The 22144-nt window shown below is 39.1% G+C and overlaps 1 protein-coding gene across 6 annotated transcripts in view; it reads left to right on the top strand.

Annotated features, from left to right (window-relative positions):
• The window catches only part of cadps2 (Ca++-dependent secretion activator 2), a 135869-nt gene that overhangs the window by 15064 nt on the left and 98661 nt on the right, over positions 1–22144 (top strand). For all 6 annotated transcript variants that reach the window (XM_058645624.1, XM_058645622.1, XM_058645626.1 and 3 more), the window contains exon 2: positions 9963–10076. In XM_058645624.1, the coding sequence (XP_058501607.1) occupies positions 9963–10076 (114 nt within the window). The remainder of the gene's footprint in view (positions 1–9962; positions 10077–22144) is intronic.

The raw sequence follows: 22144 nt of genomic DNA, 5'->3' as shown, positions 1-22144 counted from the left end.
AAGGGATCACTGCCGTTGTATGTTTTATAACTGTATTGTTGCTTTACAATTGAAATGGTTTGCCTTTCATATGCATGTCATGTATTTTAGGCAAGGGTCCTGCTATACCGAGGCTGCCATTTTGCGCCGCCATGTTTCTACAGTAGCCCAAAAGGACAAACCAGCCAGAGTGAGCAGGAATAAACAAGGCTCAAAGGGTAAACATGGCTTTGTGCAGCTTTTTTTATCACATTACACTGTGCAATCAACATCATGATGACGAGTTTGGGCCAAAAAAGATGTCTGTGTTGTCTCTTCTCGCTTTAAAATAATTTATGAGCATGGAAATGAGGTCAGAAGCAATAAGCCTTAAGCATACAGTATATAGTAATGTATTTAATCACTGCCTGTGACTGTGAGTGTACATGTTGCAGATGGACTGCAGTGGCCAGGTCAGTTGTGTTTATAAAGGGAGGGGGAGGAAGTGTTTGTCTTTGAGGAGTGTTCACTCTCACTGTCAGAGCTGCACACAGACTGAAAAAGGGCTCATGACTTTTAAAGTAACATTTTAATGGAAAACTTTATGTATGACAGACATACAAACCTCCAGGCACCAGGGTGGAGGAGACTGTGTTCTGTGGATGTTGTCTCATTTTGTTTTTGAGCCTGTGAAATTTCCACTGCATGGTGGTAAAACGGGTACTTTTCACTGGGACATGAATGTGTTCCACAGCAATCAACACTTTCACTGCATGCCAACAGTCTTACCTGAGGTTAGTTTATTTTTAGCAGAAATGTTAGCTACCAGCATTCAAATCATTAACTGTGGAGCTGGTGGAAGAAAACCAACATTGTTTACTTCATAATGAATCCCTCATTATTAAAAAAAGTATTAATTATGAACCTTTATGAGTATTTATGAATGGTAATAAACACATGCACATTAGCAGTATGTAATGGTGATGGCTAAAACATACATTCTAATTGTTTTTATTTTTAAATACATTTGATTTGTGGAAATCATTTTCTGATCCCCCTTACATCTGTTCCTAAATAACCCATCCTGAACCTCATTTTTATTTTTGGAACAACTTCAGTGAGAAGCATTTTTTGTAAACAAGAATTTCAGTGGTTCTCTTATTCCTCCAACAGCCTCAAAACCGTATGCATTAGACTTTGAACTGTACACAGGGATCAAGGTTGGCAGAATACATATTTGTTCTGATCTCGGCTTGTTGAAATATCATAAATATTGTAACTACAGTGAAAGTTTTATTGATGACATTTATGCAATTTGGTTTGAGAGGAGACAGAAATTTGACTTGAGATCATTATCTGCATAATAGTGTGTGGGTGTGATGCTGATTGGCAGCAGCTGCAACGCTGATGATCTGTATATGCTGCAAGGATCGTTGCCATGACAATGAGGGGTGTTGTCACGCTGCTATGCAACACAGCCAGGGGAAGTATGTGTGCACAGATATTAGGGGATTTTATTTATAAATGATAATTTTTTCTTTCAAGCTAAAATCTAAAAAACAAATCTATTGTTGTTCATATGATGGTATACTTTTATGAAAAATGTTTTTTCTAAGTTTGATTGTTGCTGAGCAAAACATTCGTATTTGCTCCATATAGGCTGTTTTGAATTAAAAAAGCATTTTCCCCATTTCAGAAATCCCCATGTGACCCATTAAATTGAATTTCTGGAAAACTGGGGTGAAGATGTCGGAAACCGACAGCCGATAAATAGAGACACAACTACCTGTTTCTGTTGAATGTGAGGTCTCTCATGTCCGGGCAGGATAAGAAGTGGTGGCAAAGCTGTGTGTGATTTTGTGTTTGTGTGTGTTTTGTGTGTTTAAGAACAAATGCACTCAGACAAACACACTGAAGGACTGTGAGTGACATTAATTTCCCCTCCTGTCAAAACTGCTGTGCACAAACTATTTCACTCTGAAGCAAATGTCTCTCAGAGGAAGGAAACGGTCAATCATTTGTGTGATGAACTATTGTGTGTGTTGCCTGGAGGTTGTAGCTGGAGTTGGAGTGTTTGTTTCTGGTGTGTTCAAATTCGTAGTGTGAAGATTCTTGTTGATTAAGATATTATTTTAACTTGAATAAAGTCTCCCTTATATCAGTGTGATGAAAAAAAGGTGTCATCTATTTTTACAACCTTTCGTTGGTGAACTGTGCTTCAAACATTTCATCGTCTACTCCTTTATCTTCCACATGAAGGTCACGGGGTGCTGGTGCCAATCATAGCTGCCAGGCTATATTTATTTTATTTGTATTTGTTATTTATTTATTGTTTTATTGTCATTACCTGGCTCTTACATCTGTTTTCATACAGAAGTTTACTTTTCAAAAATGCTTTTTAAGTTGAAAAGAATGGTTATTCCATATCACAGCACTTTTAAGATGTCTGCACCTCAAGTTAGTCTTGAAGAATTTATGTTTTAACAGACATTACACGACTGAAAAGTTGATTGTATGTCTATGTAAGTGTCTCTGTGTGCTGTAAAGTGGTTTGAAAAAAATCGGAATCGGCTAAAATCAGCATCGACAGGTCAAACTCCACGAATAACCGGTGCATCCCAACTCTTTACAATGAGTACTGTCTGTTTATTTTGGTGGTGCAGCTGTGATGTAATCTTGTTCTGCCCTTGCTCTGTGTTTGATGTGACTTCTGGTACCAAAATTTGAAAACTTTGATTTAACATTACACAGTATTTGCCGGTACCCATATGATTCTGTCAGTACCACTGAAAGTACAGCGTTCTTAATGGGTACCTATCCCTTGGAGTGATGGTGAATGGGATTGAAGAGGCAGGAGGGCAACCATGTTGTGTTGGATGGTAGTAAGTGGAGAATCTCTGACCCTGTTCAGGCCCAGGATTAACATCCATCCTGAGTGATCTAATCACAAGTGGACACTGGTAAATTCAGGTGTGAACTTGGGATGGGCATTTGAAGCAGTCACTAGAGATTATGCCATACATGTTTGTATTCTTGTTTGTAATGTAAACACTGCTACAACTTTATTTTGACAGTGCAGTTGCAGAGTTTGCACATTTTCCTGTGTGATGTTGTGATTCGCACTGTTCAAACAAAGATGTAAAATCTCTCATTTGCTGCTGAGATTGAAAGAGGGACTGAAGTGAAAGATAGAAAAGTGCAACGGCCGTGACATTGCCGGCGCTCTCCAGGGTGTGTTCTTCTGTGTTTTTTTTGTTGCACGTTGGTAGTTTAAGGTGTATTTGTTACAGCGAACACAACTCCCTGGAGGGAAATAAACAGAACGACAAAATCCTCTACTGGCAACAAAATGATTAAATCACTTTTTTGTAGTAGGTTTTTATGTAAAAAAGACATGAAAAAGGTGAAATGCCTGTCCTTCCCTCCGTGGTCATGTCCAGCTGCCTTGCTCAAAGGCTGTAGGCAGAGAGTAGCTAAGCCAGTCATTGACTACAGGGCTTGTTGGTTTCAAAGCAGAGAGGCAGATGTGTCCTCCAAAAGTAGGGGGCATGACAATATAGCTTGATATAATTATCTCAGGCACTGTGAAGATTGCCCATGGTGTGTGTGTGTGTGTGTGTGTACTTGTATTTGTTACATCCTTAGGACCTTTTCTGGCTGATATACTAGCCCTTGTCAGGACAGTAGTCATCACTGGGAACCAAAACCTGGTCATAATGAGGCAGAACTTAATTTCTGAAGACTAAGATCTGAATTGTGGTTAAGGTTGGGGTTAGGCTTTAACTGGTCATGGTTTAGGACAGGGATAATGCTTTGGTTACACCTTCCAAATTAATGGAAGTCAGTGTGAGTCCATAGCTGCATGTAAAAAAAATTATAGTTGCCCTCAGTAGGTGCTACATTTCTCACCACCGCTGCTGTGGGGAGCAAAAGCCGAAACTACTTTGCTTCACAGACATGTACACTTCATCTGGTCTGATGTAATATATGATTTTTATTCTGTTCTGTCAATTATTCTTCCCAGTATTTTTGTCGATTAACTAGAAACATCATTACTTAGCCTAACCTGAATGTGTACCCTAGAAACTCTGTATATGTTAGTGTTTGCTTGTGCAGTACACTATTGCCAGGTTTTTGTCAAGCCTTGTTCATCAGTGATTTTAACCATTCTGTTTGAAAGTTAAGTTATGTGTTGCACTGAATGTTTAATAGTGATTAATAATCACATAGACAACACATAAATATACAGCACATACTTACATTACATGTCATTTAGCAGACGCTTTTATCCAAAGCGACTTACAATGTAATTGTGTACACTCAGTCAGGGGTGGGATTGAACTTGCGACCATGAAGTCTTTCGCATACAGGGTACTGGTCTTAACCACTGAGCCACTCCACCTGTTTATTTATCTGCAGTCAAGAGGTCCTTGTTATTGCCAAAGTAAACTGGTAACAGTCCTTGATAAAATATCACCTCCTTCTAGGACAGCACGAAACTTGAGCTAAAGCCTTAAGCACAAACAGAGTGGACTGTGGACACACGCACACGCGCAGCTGTGCTATAATGTCCTCCCTCAGAGCAACAGGTCAACTGCTTCACTATTGCAGCTGGAAATTAGAGCTGCAACTCACGATTATTTTCATAATCGATTAATCTGTCGATTATTTTCTCAATTAATCGTTTGGTCCATAAAATATCAGAAAACCTTAACAAATGTTGATCGGTGTTCGTCAAACCTGGAAATAAAGATGTTCTCAAATGTCTTGTTTTGTCCACACACCAAAATGATTCACTTTGAATGATTTCTTTGTTATCCAGAGCAAAGAAATGAAGAAAATATTCACATTTAGGAAGCTTAAACAATGGTAAATCTTGTTTTAATCATGAAAAAAGCTTCAAACCGATTACCAAAATAGTTGTGGATTAATTTAGTTATCGATTAATTGTTTCAGCTCTACTGGAAATGAAAAAAAATATTAATATACTATTAACATAGTGGTCTCATCACGTCAGTCGAGTCTTCTGTAACCTGGAAATGATCTTTTCTTCACAGGTAACCCAGACAAACATTCTCTCTGATGGCACCGTACACAGATAGTACCTGATTAACTTTTCAACAATTATTTATTATTAATTATTTTTAATGAATTATTAATTATTTACATCCAGCGAAGACGTTTTTTTGTTGTTTGTTGTTTCAGCTGTTGGGTGCACCTGAAATTATTTCCATAGCTGTAGCGATGAAGGTGCAGTTCAGAGCCTAATATTTGCTTCCAAGCACTTTGATTGTTAGTATTTTGGTTTATGTGTGCCCAATTACACTACAGGTGAGGTCTGGAGAAAGGATACATGAACCAAATTTAACATACATGTTTTCATCGGTTCAGTTCTTAAGTTGTACAATTTCTTTAAAATTGAATCATTAGGATCCCTTGTACTGTGATTTACAGCTTCATTTCCCTAAATCCTGTTGTGAAAGATCTGAGGTCCCACAGTGCTTCTTGTATTTCTGGAAATGATATATTTGATATATTATATGACATATTTTCATTTCCAGATGTATCATTTGCCATGAAGTTTACTGATACCAGGACCGTTGGGTCTCTTTTCATGTCTGATCAGATTTGGCAGTTTGACAGACGGCCGTTTGACATTATTTGGGTTGTTTCGATGATGACTGACAGTTCTGTGACTGGCTGTCTTCCCAAATCACATCACGAGCAATCTGAGCCTCAATACCCTTGTTTGCCTAGCTCTTCAATAATGAACACCAACAAATAAGAAAAGTTTTTGTTGTGTCACATGTGTGTCAAATGTTTGTCTGAAATAGCAGTCGTACACATGGGCAACCAACACGCAGAGCCCACATGATCACAACGGGCGCTGCTGGATAGAGGTGCTATGGCAAATGGACTGCTTGTATCAGAGTGCTTGTATCGGAGATTTTAGAGGCAGTCCGATATAATCCGATACTTGTGTTTTTGGCTGATATCGGACCGATATCGGATATCAATATCGGATCAGGACATCCCTACCCCTAGTCCTATAGCTGGAGAGTTCTCTGTGTTAATCTGTTCACTCAGAAAGCCAACAAGCCCCGACTGTTAGAGATGTTGACCTGCAGACCTCGGAACAGCGGTAGCTTCTTGAAGAATGGCAATATGAGTCCAGCAATGGAGAATGATGTCCCTGAAGGGAAAGGGAAACTTCCAGCAGAACATTTTCTCTCACTGATGCAGAGCAGAAGTGCTACTTGTCTTAAACTCCCCCAGGGCAAATCCATTTCAGACAATGTCATGAAAATGTAGAGACACAAGCAGAAATTCAACTGAAACTTGACACGACGGTATTCACTGTGTATATCCAGCTTCTTTTCTCATTTCATGGACGGGATGCATTTGGTGGAGTAAAGCCATTACTGCTGCAATCACCTGTAAAAAGATGGTGATAAAAGTGAGAGAGGCTCCAAAACACATCCAGAATGGCTTTAGAACAGGAAATTAGTTTGTTGAATGCACATAACACGCTCGAGAGTGTGCACTGAAAAGGCACATGAAACTGAAATAAATCTACCAATGGCTTTTTTGAAGAGAAAATCATAAACTGAAGTTTCACCAACTACCTATTTCACAACATTTTCTTCAATGTCAATGTCAAAAGATCCTCAGCGATAAGAGCAGGGCAAATCTTGTAATTCTTTTAATTAGATTTGGTAAAAATGTAATTGCGTCTAACGCATGCAAGTAAAATGCAAATAAGTCAGGAAGTGAAAAATCAAAGGAGGTTGCAGTTCTGCTAAGGGATGGAAAGAAAGAAAATTGCTGATTTGCTGAATGACTGCTCGTCGTTTCCGATTATTTACATGCGTTAATGCTGCTGAAGTGCTGTCAGTGGTACTTCATAGAAGTGAAGGAGATGGATACACACTGAAAAGACCCACTATATGGTCTTGATGGTGAATTGATATTGTGATGTCATCCATCACAATATCAAATCAACTGAATATGCACTTGACTGATGGTCACGTCCATTTTATGTATATAGCCCACAAACACAAGTAGCCTCAGAAGGCTTTATAGTTTGGACAGAAAGTGACACCCTCTATCCTTAGACCCTCACATCAAATGTGGAAAAACTCTACAAAAACCCTTTTAAATGGAAGAAATCTCAGGAGGAGCCACAGAGGAGTTGTCAATCATGACATTTACCTCATAGCATTAAAGGTCCAGTGTGCAGGACTCGGTAGCATCTAGAGGTGATCCAACAAAATACTTCTTTGCAAACAAACAAGGCGGTACAACATGCTGGTCTTGCAAGAGCACCCACTTTAAGGTAATAAAGGGCTCATTCGAAGATCATGAAAACACAAAAGCTGCAGCATAGCAAATAAATGAAGTAACAATTCTAAATGTTGTATTTTATTTCTGCTAATAATTGCCCCCTAAATTCTACACACTGGAATTAAAATAATTGAAACATGACTACGATATACACGATAATGTCTGCATAATCACCCCCACATCTCTGCATCAGTCAGGCTCTAGAATTATGTTTCCACTTGTTTGAAGTGTGAGTCATTTTTAACATGAATGAGTACAATGGGCGGTTTCCCATTAAGACACAGGAGACGTGAAGCCACACAAAGAGTTCTTGGCATGAAATAAGTCACCGGCCACTTTGACTTCCTGAATGGACTTGTTGCTCGCACTGCTGCAGTGAGCAAAAGAATAAGATTTGAACCCCCCCCCTAATGCCACTGTCTGCCGAGCACCTCTCATACATATGCAGCGTGTGAATGGCAGATTCTGGTGATTCTTTTGCCCTTAAAAGAATCATGCAGCACAATATGGCAGCTGTGGTTCACTGGGCAGGAATGACCAGGATTGATGACATTCACAGGGAACATTTTCGTTCTTTGGCCTGATTGCTCTGCAAACCCAAACTAGAGACTACAAAATAGTTCATCATGGGTGGATGAAGACATGGATAGGTGCATTGTAGGTGAGCAGACGAATGGAGGTGAGAACTATTATTCTTCACTCTAATCAATTAGCTGATGGGGTCAAACTGTGTCGAGTTCTTGAAGTCAGTGTGATAAAGATTTTGAGTTTATATTAAAAATGAAATTGAGTTTCAGTCATGGTTGATTTAGCGCCACCTGTAGATACTGCAGTAGCTGTAGCAGCAAATGCTCTTTAATACTACATCATATAAACATGATGTGAACATTAAAGAAGTCATTTCCGACGACTGTGTGAGCAGCTGCTGTACACAGCGTGAGTCTCTGAGCAGTAGAGTACAGTGACAGGAGCTGTTTACCTGGCTGAGGAGATGGAGAAATCGTCATCTAACGGCGCAATGTAGCTGCTGCTGAATCTGCTGCAGGAAGAAACAACCACTGTCTTCTTTAAAAAAATCCACACGTGTTATCTCGTTGTTAACTTGGGCTGCACAGAAACACTCTCCGAATACAAGGATGTCGATACACTGAAATAAACCTGATTTACTTGGGGAACGGTGGTGCATTTGCTTTCCGCCGGTCGACGGTGTTTACTTCCAAAGGAAGAGAAGAGTTTGTCACAGTCTCAACAATGTTGCATATATTGGAAGTGTAGTGATCCACAAGCAGTGGCATCATGATTGAAGCTGCACTCTCCTCTGCTTGAGTCACGGTGCCATGTCCCTGCTTCCCTTCCAGGCAATTAGACTTTTTTTCTGTTTTTCTGTTTGTTCTTTGATTGCTGGTAGGGTTGCAACCATTCAATTACTAATCGATTACTAAATTAATCGCCATTAATCAAGTCTTTTTTTAATAATTAAAACAAGCTTTCTGGTTTTTCAGCTTCATAAATGTGAACATTTTCTGGTTTCTTTGCTCCATACAATTAATCTATCTATTATTTTCTCAATTAAAGAAGTACTTGTTTGGTACTTCATCAAATGGAAAATGATGATGTTCTTGAATGTCTTGTTTTGTCCACAAAACAAAAATGATTCAGTTTTGATGATTTCTTTGTATTCATATATTCATTTCCTTAAATCCTGTTGTGAAAGATCTGAGGTCCCACAGTGCTTCTTGTATTTCTGGAAATTATATATTTGATATATTATATGACATATTTTTTTCATTTCCTGATGTATCATTTGCCATGAAGTTTACTGATACCAGGACCGTTGGGTCTCTTTTCATGTCTGATCAGATTTGGCAGTTTGACTGACGGCCGTTTGACATTATTTGGGTTGTTTGATGATGACTGACAGTTCTGTGACTGGCTGTCTTCCCAAATCACATCACGTCAAGAGCAATCTGAGCCTCAATACCCTTGTTAGACTAGCTCTTCAATAATATACATATACATATGTATGTATATATATGTGTGTGTGTGTATATGTGTGTGTATATATATATATATATATATATATATATATATATATATATATATATATATATATATATATATATATGTATGTGTATATATATATATATGTGTATATATATGTGTGTGTGTGTATGTGTATATGTATATATGTGTATGTGTATATGTGTGTGTATATATATATACGTGTATATATGTATATATATCTATATATATATGTATTTGTGTATACAAAGAAATCATCAAAATGTAATTATTTTTGTTTTATGGAAAAAAAAAAGACATTCGAGAACATCCTCATTTTCCATTTGATGAAGTACCAATCAAGTACTTCATTAATAGTACTTGATATAAAATAATAGATCGATAAATAGGTTAATCGCTAGTTGCACCCCTAATAATCTGAGGTCCAGAGAAATGACACGGGTTAAAAGAAATCATCATTCTGATCATTAACTTTTTCGATTTAAGAACCTTTAGTTTTAGAAAACCTTGTCAAACTATAATGTATACTTTAATGATGCCACACTGAAACTAATCTTGTACTTTTGTCTTTTTCTCATCCACACTGCCTTCCTCTCATCCTCATCTTCTCCTCTCTCTGCCTCCCATCTCTCTCCCAGGTGAACAAGCAGCAGCTTCAGGCGGTGAAGGAGCGTTTTCTGGCCTTCCTCAATGGGGAAACTCAGATTGTGGCAGATGAAGCTTTCTGCAATGCCGTGAGGAGCTACTACGAGGCAAGATGGATTTTTTTTATCTCTCGTATCTGTACTCCGCCCTTCTCTTGTATGAATGAAAACACGCTCTAGTCTACTGCAGGTCTCCTATAATATATGGATAATAAGATAATCATATTGGATTCTGCAACAGTATAAAAATGCAGCAACAACACAAATGGGAAGAGGTTTGGAAAATGTTGACACATTCGACTGTTTTACACATTGTAGCTATTCGGTGGTAGAAGATGGATGGATGTTGCATCTGTCGACCTCTGCTCCCTGACTCCCTGAAGGTGTTGCATTGTGGGTCAAATGATGGGTTTGTGGGTTAATCAGGTTTTAAATGGTCTCATGTTCACTTTCGTTGTGGTCCTCCTTCACATCTCCCTCTGCACCTCTGATGACAGAGTGGTTGTTGAGCATTTATGGCACAAAGTAATTTAAATGATCACCAGTGAAGGTGAAGCAGATTAGAAAATCAATCACTGCATTCAAGCGAAATCTCTTACATTTTCCTCACCTTTGCTCCCTCTGAATGACCATGTCACCACGCTGCTTCTCTATCAACCATCATTGCATACACTTCGCATTGCTCTGTCTGACTCATTTTATAAGGATTTTTTTACGATTTAATGATGTTTTCTTCTCTGTCCTTCTGGAGTTTTTCCAAGAAGTTGGAACTCAGAACTTGGATAGAAATACATCCTCTGACTCCTCCAGAGACACTGTGGCAAACCTTCTGTGGGTTGTTTCTGTCCATCCACTGTTGGAGGAGGACACTTTACAGTGGCTCTACCCACTGTTTATTCCATTTTTACTCTCTTGTCTCTCTGTTGTCTGCCACTCTTCTGCTTCCATCTCCTCCTGTATCTCCCCTCATCTTTGTGCTTACGATTAAGAATGAGATACAGATCTTATAAGCCAGGATGTGTGAGAGCAAATGGTCTCCATCAGACTGTCCATCAATCATTTGTATAGCTCCACAGGAGCTGACGTTCCAAACTATGAAAGAGAGAGATGACGTGTTGTCTTCAGTGGATGTAATTATCCTCACTGGATATCTAACATCTTAAGTTCTGGCCTTTCGTGAGTTTGATAGGTTGGTGAGAGTGAAGCGAGAATCACAAGTGCGGGAAGAGTAAAACGGTTAAGTGCTGCAGAAGTTTAAAGTTGTTTGATGATTTGATTGTTGTTTGTCTTGCCTCCTTGGAGTTTTTCATACTCAATCTCAAATGAGATTGAGATGCAGTCTGGTTAGAGTCAGGCTAGAGATTAATTTACCAGCAGTCAGACTTTTGTAGCGATTCTGCCTCCCGCAGCTTTAATCCAGGACTATTTTGACAATAGTTGCTCATAATCGTCATGTTTCAGTCTTTGATCAGCTGTAACAGTTAGAAATTTAAATATTCTCTTTTCACGTGGAAAAAAGGGAGAGAAAATGGGGATTATTTTTTTTTTTCCCACGTCATCCAGAAATGTAATGCTTGACTTGAGCGATGACGCAGTGATAATGGGTGGAGTGGCTCAGTGGTTAAGACCAGTACCCTGTGTGCGGAAGACATCATGGTCGCAATGGTCGCAAGTTCGACTCCACCCCTGGCTGATTGTACTCAATTCCATTGTAAGTCGCTTTGGATACATTACATGACATGTAATGTAATGTAATAATAATATTGTAATTATAATGTAGTGTGAATTCAGCTGCAGCATGATCAGATGTTCATGTGTGAGAAACAAACCGTACTAGAAACAAACACGTCAGTCACGTCAGGCAGTGGCAGCTTATATTTATAAGAGGCATTTTTGTGCTGGAGCTGCAGGTGTGTGTGACCTGTAATTTAGTGTTTTAGAGCAGCTGGAGTCTGGTGCTTCAGGTGTGTGACATTTTAGTAGCCCAGCAGGAAGCTGCTGCTCAGGCTGGAAGTAAGTGCCTTCAACTGACAGATCATTTATTGACCTGAATCTAGACAGGGCTGGACTTCTTTTCTTTTTTTTTTTTTCTCCCACAGACTGTCACATGACATATGCGCTCTGAAATGTTAGGGATGTTGAGTGCAGTGACAATTCATCAAATGTTGTTCCTTTTAACCCTTTAATGCCTCAAGATTATTGTCTATTTGGACTTTTTTTGTGATAATTTTAACCATAAAAAGGCCAGAAAATGTCATGTGAGTAAGTGCTTTTGCCCATTTTTCCACAATATCTGGCCATTGTTCACAATTTACTGCATGTTAAAATAGTGCATTAACAATTCAAAATAAAGTTTAAACACTGTAGTTGTACATGAACAGATTTTACATGTTAAATTTGAAATTTATCAGTATAAAACCTATTTAAAATTACATTTATTTGAGTTTTTGTCTCAATGTGCAAAGTCAGGACAAAAAATGGAAAGTTAGTACAGGCATTTTTCCAACTCTCCTCTCTGGTGACAAAGTTGCTGATTCACCGGGTTCCTGCAACAGCGTAAGTCAAATTCCCATAATAGCCACACTGCCATTGGCTTTGACTTGCAATTTTCAGAAACCACATTTTTCCGCAGAAACGGTTGCGTAAACAGTAATGCAAAGTCCGCTACGCTCTGTGTTAAAGGGTTAGAATTTGACTGAATTGAAAAGGTTTTAAGTTATTTGTGCTTCAATCTAAGGATGGGATGATGTGTGTGTATGTATATGTATATATATGTATATGTATATGTATATACAGTATATATATGTGTATATATGTATATATATGTGTGTGTGTGTGTGTGTATATATATATATATACATACATATCTTTTATTGCACATTGCAAATAAAAAAGACATCACAATAAGATAACTGTGGGGAAATTCTACAGTATATCACAATAACTGTGAATTGTATAAAACATATAATAAGTATATTATTACAGTGCATGTGGGTAGCCCATGGCCAAGAAGAAAGAAATTGGGCTTGTAAATGGAGGGTTGCTGGTTCAAATCCTGGGATGGGTCAAGGGGTAGGGTGTCCCTGAGCAAGGCCCCCGATCCTCCATTGCTCCCGGAGTGCAGATGAGTGATGCCAATTGCTCACCACGCACTAAGGATGGGTTAAATGCAGAGGTCAAATTCACTATCACTGGTGTGTGTGCAAAAATAACACATCTAATTCAATTCTAATGTGTATCTGTGTGTTGTTATCATGCCTCTGTTGGGTTGGGAGGGATGGGGGGAAATAATAATTTCACTGGACCTTTTAAAACAGGAGAAGAACAAACCAAAAAAGACGGACTATTTTTAGAAAGAAATACAGTATATTCATATAGTCTTTGTATGTCTCTCCACACTTGTTAACAAAACAACAATTAAAAAAATTGACAGTGCTGTCTGTAAACTGTGCTACTGCTGCCGTTTTGCATGTAAATATTAAACTAACCACAACTGAACATTTGATTAGCTGTGCATTTACCCACCAGACGAACACACCTGTCATATACAGAGAGGCAGTGAACACAACAGGAGCTCCGTCACTGTGCCTTTGGGCTGTTTTACTGCATGTATTCCTCAGTGTGTGAGTGGGAGGCCTGTATCTGTCTGCCTCTGTTTGTTTTGATACAAGTCTTACATGGAAGCCTGTTAATGCAGCATGAAAGTGGATTTCCTCTGTGAGGGGGAGTAGGCCCCGTGTTTGAAGGCTGGCAGTCAGTCCATTAAATGTACACAATCCTGCTTCTGAGCATTTTGTTTAGGGATGTCCCGATACAACTTTTTCACTTCCAATACGATACCGATATTGCAGCCTTGAGTATTGGCCGATACCGATATTGATCCGATACTGATATCGGCATGAATCATACATACTTTAATTACTTATTTTGTAGTGTGGAATGTTAGAATAGGATTGATCAAGTGATATTATTAAGCAGAGAACAATAGTCAGCAACAGTAGCTATGAGAAAAACTGACCCATTTATTATTAACCAATGGGTTACATAAATTTTAACCTTCAACATAAGAATATTACATTTATGCCATGTTAATTTCATACAGTCTATGGTTAATTTCATCAGGAGTTACAGTACCATGTGCTAATGGGGGTGTTTTCAGAGCACCCATGTTTCACACGTAACGGCGGGTCTTCAGAGAACACTCCCCTTGTTTTCGCTATTTTGGATTAGCCCAACCCACACAGGGTGAGTGACTGGTCCCACAGGTAAACCTGGAGCCCGGCCCCACAGACGTACTTAGCTCCGTGTGTGAAGCTTCAGGACACATTTAAAACACAGAAAGCTCTTGGCATGGCTGGTTTTTGGGGTATAATTAACATACGGAGGCTGTTGAAAGTAGACAAGTGGCACTGGTTTATGAAATAATGTTGTTTTAGCAGCTCGCCTCAGGCTGAGCTAGCGTGGTGCTAGCGGCTAGCTCGCGCTCGCAGTGCAGCTCGAAGCCTCTGATTTCAGAGGTTAAAGAAAAATGTTTAACCTCTGAAATACCAGTGCTGGATACAAGTGCTGGAGCAGAATGGACTGCTTGTATCGGAGCGCTTATATCGCAGATTTTAGAGGCAGCCCGGTAAAATCCGATACTCGTTTTTTGGCTGATATCGGATCGATATCAATATCGGATCGGGACATCCCTAATTTTGTTGAAAAATTTCTTTACTGTGTTGCCAAGGATGCACAGTGTCTCTGAGAGATCGGAAAGCATCCCGCAGTAGAAGTGATACAAACAAAGCTGTCAATAACTGATAAATCATTTGCACTGGGTTTGGGAAATAAATTATCAAATAAAACCTGAAAACCTTTTTTTTCCCTCAGTGCTGTATTTTTTGTTTTGTTTTATTTGCATAGTTTAAAGCTCCACTGATACCTGCCTAATTCTCCCTATCCACAGTTGATTGGTGACACATGCAGAAGACGATACAATCTATTTAATCCGGAATAAATGCCAAGATATACAGCTGTCCCAATAGTTGTAGTCAATAGCAGTCAATATATAAATATGGATTTAAAGTGTTTGAGTAATGTCAGCAGACTAATGATTGTCTTGTCGTTTTTGGATATTTTACTGCAGACATATTACATTTTCTAAATTTAATTCTAAGTCTCACTGCCCTCGTCTGTGGCAGTCCTTCATAGTCTTTGTTTCTCAGAATAGTTTCGTAATCTGAATTTTTCAGACCTGTCATAATTTAGTAAAAAGGATTTCTGATTGTTTTGTGCCTGAACACTGTGTAACAATGGTCACATTGACTAATGCAGCAACCCCAGTTCTAAATGTTTTATACTGTTAAAAGTGCTTGTGTGACATTGGTAAAATAATGACTGTGGAACAGGCTGCATCCCCAGTGACAGCAGTGGGTAGAGGTTTTGTGGCTTTGTCATTTGTATCGTGACACCTGATTTGTTTCATTGTTTTGGTCTCTCGGTTTCTCTTGGACCTCTGAAACAGGTGACCATATACATTTTTTTACCATTTAGTATTAATTTAAATGTTTTTTTTTATTTGAGTAGGTTTGCAATGATTAATTGATTATGAATCAATTGTTAAATTATTTGTTCACTATTTTGATTATGGGTTTGGGATTTTTTTTATAATTAAAACAAGCTCTCTGATTTTTCAGCTTCTTAATTTTGAATATTTTGTGTTTGTATCTAAGGAAGAAATCCTTAAAAATGAATAATTTTGGGATGTGGATAAAACAAGACATTTGACAACATCATCGTTTTTTTAAAAAGCAATGCATCATAGTTAATACAGTACTGCTGTCAGGTCTGTCAAAAGGATAACATTCACCATTTAAATATGTTTAACATACTGCACACGGTTCACAAATGTTTACAGTAATTACAAAAACATCCTGATAAATGGCACGTTTAATTAGAAATCTCGTTCACAGCACAGACGATGGTCTTAGACAGTGGATGAAAAGATTTTAAACTGTCTGTGCAGTCAGACTGATTGGCAGTTTGATCGTCCCCTCTCAACGATGCTACAGCTGCTGCTTTTATCTCGATCACTAGGTGGTTACGATGACTCAACGCTGTGTCTGCTGTGAAGTTGAGCGACCCGTTGAAAGTCTGTCACTTTCAAGGACTGCTGACATTTCCTGTTCCTGGGGGACACATTATTGAACCATACCCAGCTGCCAAATCCACACTAACTTCATTAACAGAGAGTTTTGCTAGCTCTGTCTGAGGGGGGTTATATTTTTGGGCCATTTCTGTCTTTCTACTTGTTTGTCTGTGAGCAACATAACACAAAAAGTAAAAGAAGGATTTGAATGGCACTTTCTGCTAATGTTGGACTTGGCCCAAGGATGGAAGAAATTATTAGCAGGGTTCTAGCTGGGATTTTATTTCAGCGTGATGGTAGTGGCGATGGAGTGCAGCGACCTAGCGGGGCTTTGTGCGGAGCTTTTGAAAATTGACAGTGAAAAGGGGCCATTTGAAGGGTACGCATAGGGGAAAATTGTTCTTATTAATCCAGGCGGCCCAGCCTTCCAAATATATGGTTAACGTCATGATTAGTTCATGGAATGTAATGGAAAGCGCAACACTGCTGGTATCCATGGACTTGGCAGTCGCTATGCAGGGATTGACATCGGAGCTTTATTCTGCTCGCTCGTGGGTCAAACTTAGGGTGGAAAGTCCCTGATTTTCTGGCCTGCACAAGCTATTATATTTTTATTGTAAAGTGATCACATAAATACAGTGTAACATCCTCAATTTTGCATGTTGGCCACAAATCATACCTTAACGTGCTGATACGCTACCATGCGCTTGCTGGAACCCTGATTAGATTTTGTTGATGAACTGAATATGGATCTGGATTCAGGATTTATAAAACAATTGATGAGGTTCCAGTGCGGGACGTCAATCCTTAAAACAAGTTAGCATGTTCGATGCACAGTATTTATTAAATGTACAGTAGTCAGAATTGTTTTGTTTTTGTCAGTATTACATTGATCAATAATTCCTTAATAACTTTTCAGCCTGCACAATATTGAAAAGAAGGACAAAGAGGAACAGGAACTCTTTAATTAGAGAAAAAGCAGGTCCTCCGATTGGCTTTTCCACCACACCTGCTCTGCATACTGGTTCTTTTCCACAATGCTGGCAACAACTTCCTATGCTTCAAAGAACCCTTAAAAAAGTGAAAGGATCTAGGAATCGACTAGGAATCGAACCCTGCACCTTCTTGCTGTGTGGCCACAATGCCTGTCTGCCATTTAAAAACCAAACAAACAAGAAAAAGTTTCTCCTTATAACCACTCCAACTTTTTATTGTTTGTTTGTTTTTAACAAAATGACACATCAAACACAGGTCGATGTACTGTTCCTCCTCCTTGTTTTCCACCATCATTCTGCTCCCTGTACTTTTTGTTTTTGTATTTCACTCGGCCTTGTTGTTTCTCCCTCTGTTTGTTCATGCTTTAGAGAGGTAAAATGGATGTGAAGTTTCGCACGGCAGGGGGGTGGGAGGGTGGGCTTTCTCTCCCCATCAGAGCGCAATGTTAAAGTAGCGTTACACTGCTGTGATTTCCTGCATCATCAGTCTGTCAGATACAAAGCAGGAAGATCAATCAAAACATTTGTCAACAAAGCTGAACTAAGTCTGAGCTGCCATCTAGAAACAGCTGATAGTCGTGGCTCCAATGCCCTTCATCTGTGGTCACTTTTGTCTGATGACTCATTACTCCGCTTCATGGTGCATCTGTTTCATTTATCATTTAAAAGCAGAAACCGAAACTAGTATTGAAATAATTCTGCAGCTTTGCTTGAGGCAGCTAAGAAGCCCACACTGCTGCATTTTTTTTTTTATAATTGTGTATTTATATATATATATATATATCTCCTTGTTAAAAGTGGCGGCCCGCCACTGCTACGTGCATAAAGGGGAAACACCGGTGTTATGACTTATTGAAAAACATGCACATCACATCACGTCTGGTGTTCCAGTAGCAGTAGGGAATTAACAGAAACGGTTGCAGGTCGATGTTGCCGTTAATCATGAAGGTTTCTTCACTGTGATTAGCCAAACTCAACATATCACAGTGTGACACAGGCTAATGTGGTCAAATGCTCTGCAGTGGAGGAATTACTTTTCTGCCTGCAGCCATTGTTACACGTTTCACAACAGAAATTTCATCTGTTGATATACTTGATTCACTTCATGTTCCAAGTTTTTTGTTAAATGCGTGAATGTGACATCACAGACATAAAAACAGAAAGTATTGTGCAATTAGAAAACAGCTTGTGTTATGTATTAATAAAGGAGGATTGTTTCAAAGTAGAAGAACACTTATAGCCAACGGCCTTCCACCACCTCAAGTCTTGCTTGCTGGGGTTCTGAGAAGCAGTGGATGTTTCCTCATAATGGAATAGGATCTGAGGATCTTAAGACTGAGAGAAAGCTAGACCTACAGTGATAAACAATATGTAAAAACATGGTTCAATATAGTATATAATTAAACTTAAGGAATAGATAAATTAAAGAAAGATATAGTGTCCAAATAAAAGTGATACAGGTAACGCTGAATTCAAAGCCTTCTATGATATGTGATGTGTTGAGACGCCCACAAACTGGCAGGCTGTCTTGAAGCTGCATTGACACATTTTAATATCAAACTACATGTTTTATGCATGAAGGGACATATGAGCAGTGAAGATCCACAGCTCCTCTTTAGCAGCTGACGGTGCAGCTCTTAAAGCTTAAATAACGTTGAAACAGAACAGTTCCATCATAAGAATGTTTGGGATTAAATGTGTCGATCAACTAAGCAGTGAGTTAGTGAGCGCCACAGTCAGAACCCACCAATCGATCTTTTGTGTTCAGACAGACATTAGTGTCTCTATTCTCAAGTGCAGCAGATTATTATTCAACAAATTCCATTGCTTGAAAGTGTCTGATTAAAATACTTTTTCCATTAACATGAGATCCTCATTTCTCTGAATATTCTGATATTTTGAATTTGAAAGTACTTATGAAGTAAGTAAGGCAACTACCAAAGTACCTACAGAACTAGTTTCTGTTATGAATAATCCTGAGCACATACTGAAACTGTATATTTTGTTTGACGGTCACTGTAAAAATAATACTTACTTGCTTACTTAGGCCCTTTGCCCCTGTCGGAGCATAGGCCACCGATGATATTCTCATCATTAGTGCTTTTTTTTCTACAGTAGGTTGGGTAATTGGCCCTACGGTAACCCTTTTTTTTACCTCAGGGGTGAGGCGGTACACCTGTCCAGCATGGGTGACCCTGCCAGGAGTGCAATGCACTCCCACTGGCGTAGCTCTCGGGGTCAATGCGGCAGGCAAGCCCTCACACCGCTACCAGGCGGTGTGAGGCTTATGATGGCTGTAGAAATAATAGGAAACCTTTTAATACCACATCCAGCTTATCCTTTTATTTTCAACCATACAATTGCTTTTGTGATCGGGATAGCTGGGTGTTTAACCTTATTTTATCTTATGACCATCATGATAATCACTGCCTGGATATACTTTGATTTTATGGCTGTAGAATTGTCAAAAAATGAGTGAGTGCTTCTGCCCCTCTTTCCTAGATAACTTTCACTTTAGATATCTGGCAGTTATTCAACCGTTAAGGAATTAGGGTACTGGGAAGCTGACGTCACAAGGTGTGATGCGCTGGGGAATCTTGTCTGTGAAGTCCTGAGTGCTACCATAAAAGCCAAATTTACTGTATGGACGCAAAGCTTTCCGGTATTCATCCATCTTCTACCACTTTATCCTCCGCATGAGGCCAATCTCAGCAGACATAGGGCAAAAGGCAGGGTCACACCCTGGACAGATCACCAGTCCATAGTTTTTGAAATTTCTTGATACCACAAACAGTCTAGGAGTTACAGTAACGAGAATACATGCCAAAACTGAAGGTTTACCCACTGAAATGCCTGGTCCTGTTGAACTTAAGACCTCTGTGAGTGTTTTCAGTCACTTGGAGAGCGCATACTCTTGTTGTCTGTGCCTTTTAATCTTCCAACACACAGCTGGGCACTCTGCTGGTGTGTAAATAATTTAGTGAAATTTTAAAGCAGCAATTAATTTGAGCAGCAGGGAAGGAGGAAGTCTCATGCTGATCTATTCATTAGTAATAATGGCTGACATTTGTGTCGCCACACAAAGATGGTGGAAAGCCTATGGAATCCAAGGAGCAGCAGAGGGAGGGCGGCTTTTGGTATGGAGTTGTACACTGGTCTGATGTTAAATTTGAACCCAACATAGTTTGTCAAGTAGTTTAATATTATTAGACCATGTCCATTAGCCGTAGACTTATAAATCGTTTGGCCAAGTCATTTTTTTTAATTGGCGTTGTAACAAGTTATGCATTTTTGTTCTGAGAAACTTGATAAATGTTGCTAGGTCACTTAACCTTTTTCAGTGAAAAGTATTTTTTTAGTGTTGTGATGACCTGTTTCATGTGTATAATTGCACTGCAGTGTGGACTTGGCTACTAAGTGTAGATTGGAGAGAAGGACCATTAGTGTTGTTTAATAAGTGGTTGCTGAAGTTAAGCAATTTTTTGTTGTCATTAAAGAGTTATATTTTATCAGTTTGAGTGGAAACAAAGAAAAGAAAATTGTCTAAATATATGAAAAAACAAACAAACATTGGTTATCAGCCATTTTCAGCTGTCCTGATTTATAAAAATTGGCAACAGCTTCAGCCATAGAAAAATCCATACAACCTCTAATGTCAATGTACTACACTGTGCCTCTTCTGGTACGGATAAAAAGCTGTGGCCCCCTGCAATCATTGCAAACTGCATTAGATTTGGTAATTAGATTGGCGAAATGTATCGAGAGTGTGGACTTAAGTGTTTTTTGATCAATTGTGAGGCCTACACTGACATGCTGCATGTTGATAATACAGGCTTCAATCAAATGTAGGCATCCCATCAATTTGTAGCAACAGGGTGACAGGAGCTCTGTTCTTCTACAGCCCACATCAGCTCAGACAGAACACAGTTGCACTAAAATGCTTGTCATTATGCTGACATGGAAGAATAACCTCTGCTGGGTAATTAGCCACTGGCCCCTCTTTTGGTTCATCTTCATGCCAGGCAGACACCAGTGATTAATTAATGACCTCTTTACCATTGTGTTGAGAGGCAAGAGAGTCAGAGGTTTGAAATGCGGTAATGTCAACATTATGACAGTTCAGAGCTGCGCCAACCTCCACCAAGGTGGCTCAGTTTCCCACATTGTCACTACACTCAAACCCATGAATATTGCTGATTAGTAGAGGTAAAGAAATTAAGTCACATGGTGGTGCAATGGCTAGCTTTGTTGCCTTACAGCAAGAATCTCTCCAGGGACTTTTTTGCCCCAATGTCAGCTGGGATTGCCTCCAGTCTTCATGTGGAGGATAATGTGGTAGTGATTGATTTTTGGTTTCTACTGAAGTGAATGTGTGTGTGTCTGTGTGTAATAAAGAGCAGTACAACAGGTGTATGAGAATTGAATCCTCATTACATTTAAATCTTGTCAGGTAATTGTTAAAGAGGCCTTAGCCCAGAAGTGCCAATTAATGCTGCGTTTGATCGAGAGATCGAGACATTGATGGTTTCAATTGTACAGCTGTGTTCAATCGTCTAAACCTAGTCCAAAAAAAAAACTGGTTAATTTAATTTCACTACACCTAACCCTGAATTATTAAACTGAGTGTGTTAACAGGACATTTTTTAGCTCCCGGTAATCCGTTTTAGTGGCTGTTAGTAAGATTAAGTGCTCAACAGGAAATGAGACATGACTCTGATCTAGTTATTAGGCTATGCTTCTTTTTGTCCCACATGGATGACTAAATACACCTGAAACCATTCACTCTGCCAGTTTGTACATTCATGGCTTAAAGCCCTTGGAATAAACATCATATGGTTCTACATTTAAAATAGTCAGCCGTATAGTTTTTGGCTGCTGCGACAGTGTAATGTATTTCTGTTTTCTGCACTTTAAAACAGTTTGTGTTCATTATCTGCTCCTCTCTTGGCAGCTACATCTGTCACCACCCACTTATTCCACTCCTCATTTATCATCATAAATATCTCTTCACATTGCCCCCCCCTTTGCTGATTTTAAATGTTGCTGCTGAC

The sequence above is a fragment of the Solea solea genome, chromosome 12 (genome assembly GCF_958295425.1).
Source record: "Solea solea chromosome 12, fSolSol10.1, whole genome shotgun sequence".
In the NCBI taxonomy this organism is placed as follows: domain Eukaryota; kingdom Metazoa; phylum Chordata; class Actinopteri; order Pleuronectiformes; family Soleidae; genus Solea; species Solea solea.
This window is presented reverse-complemented; position numbering and strand designations above follow the sequence as displayed.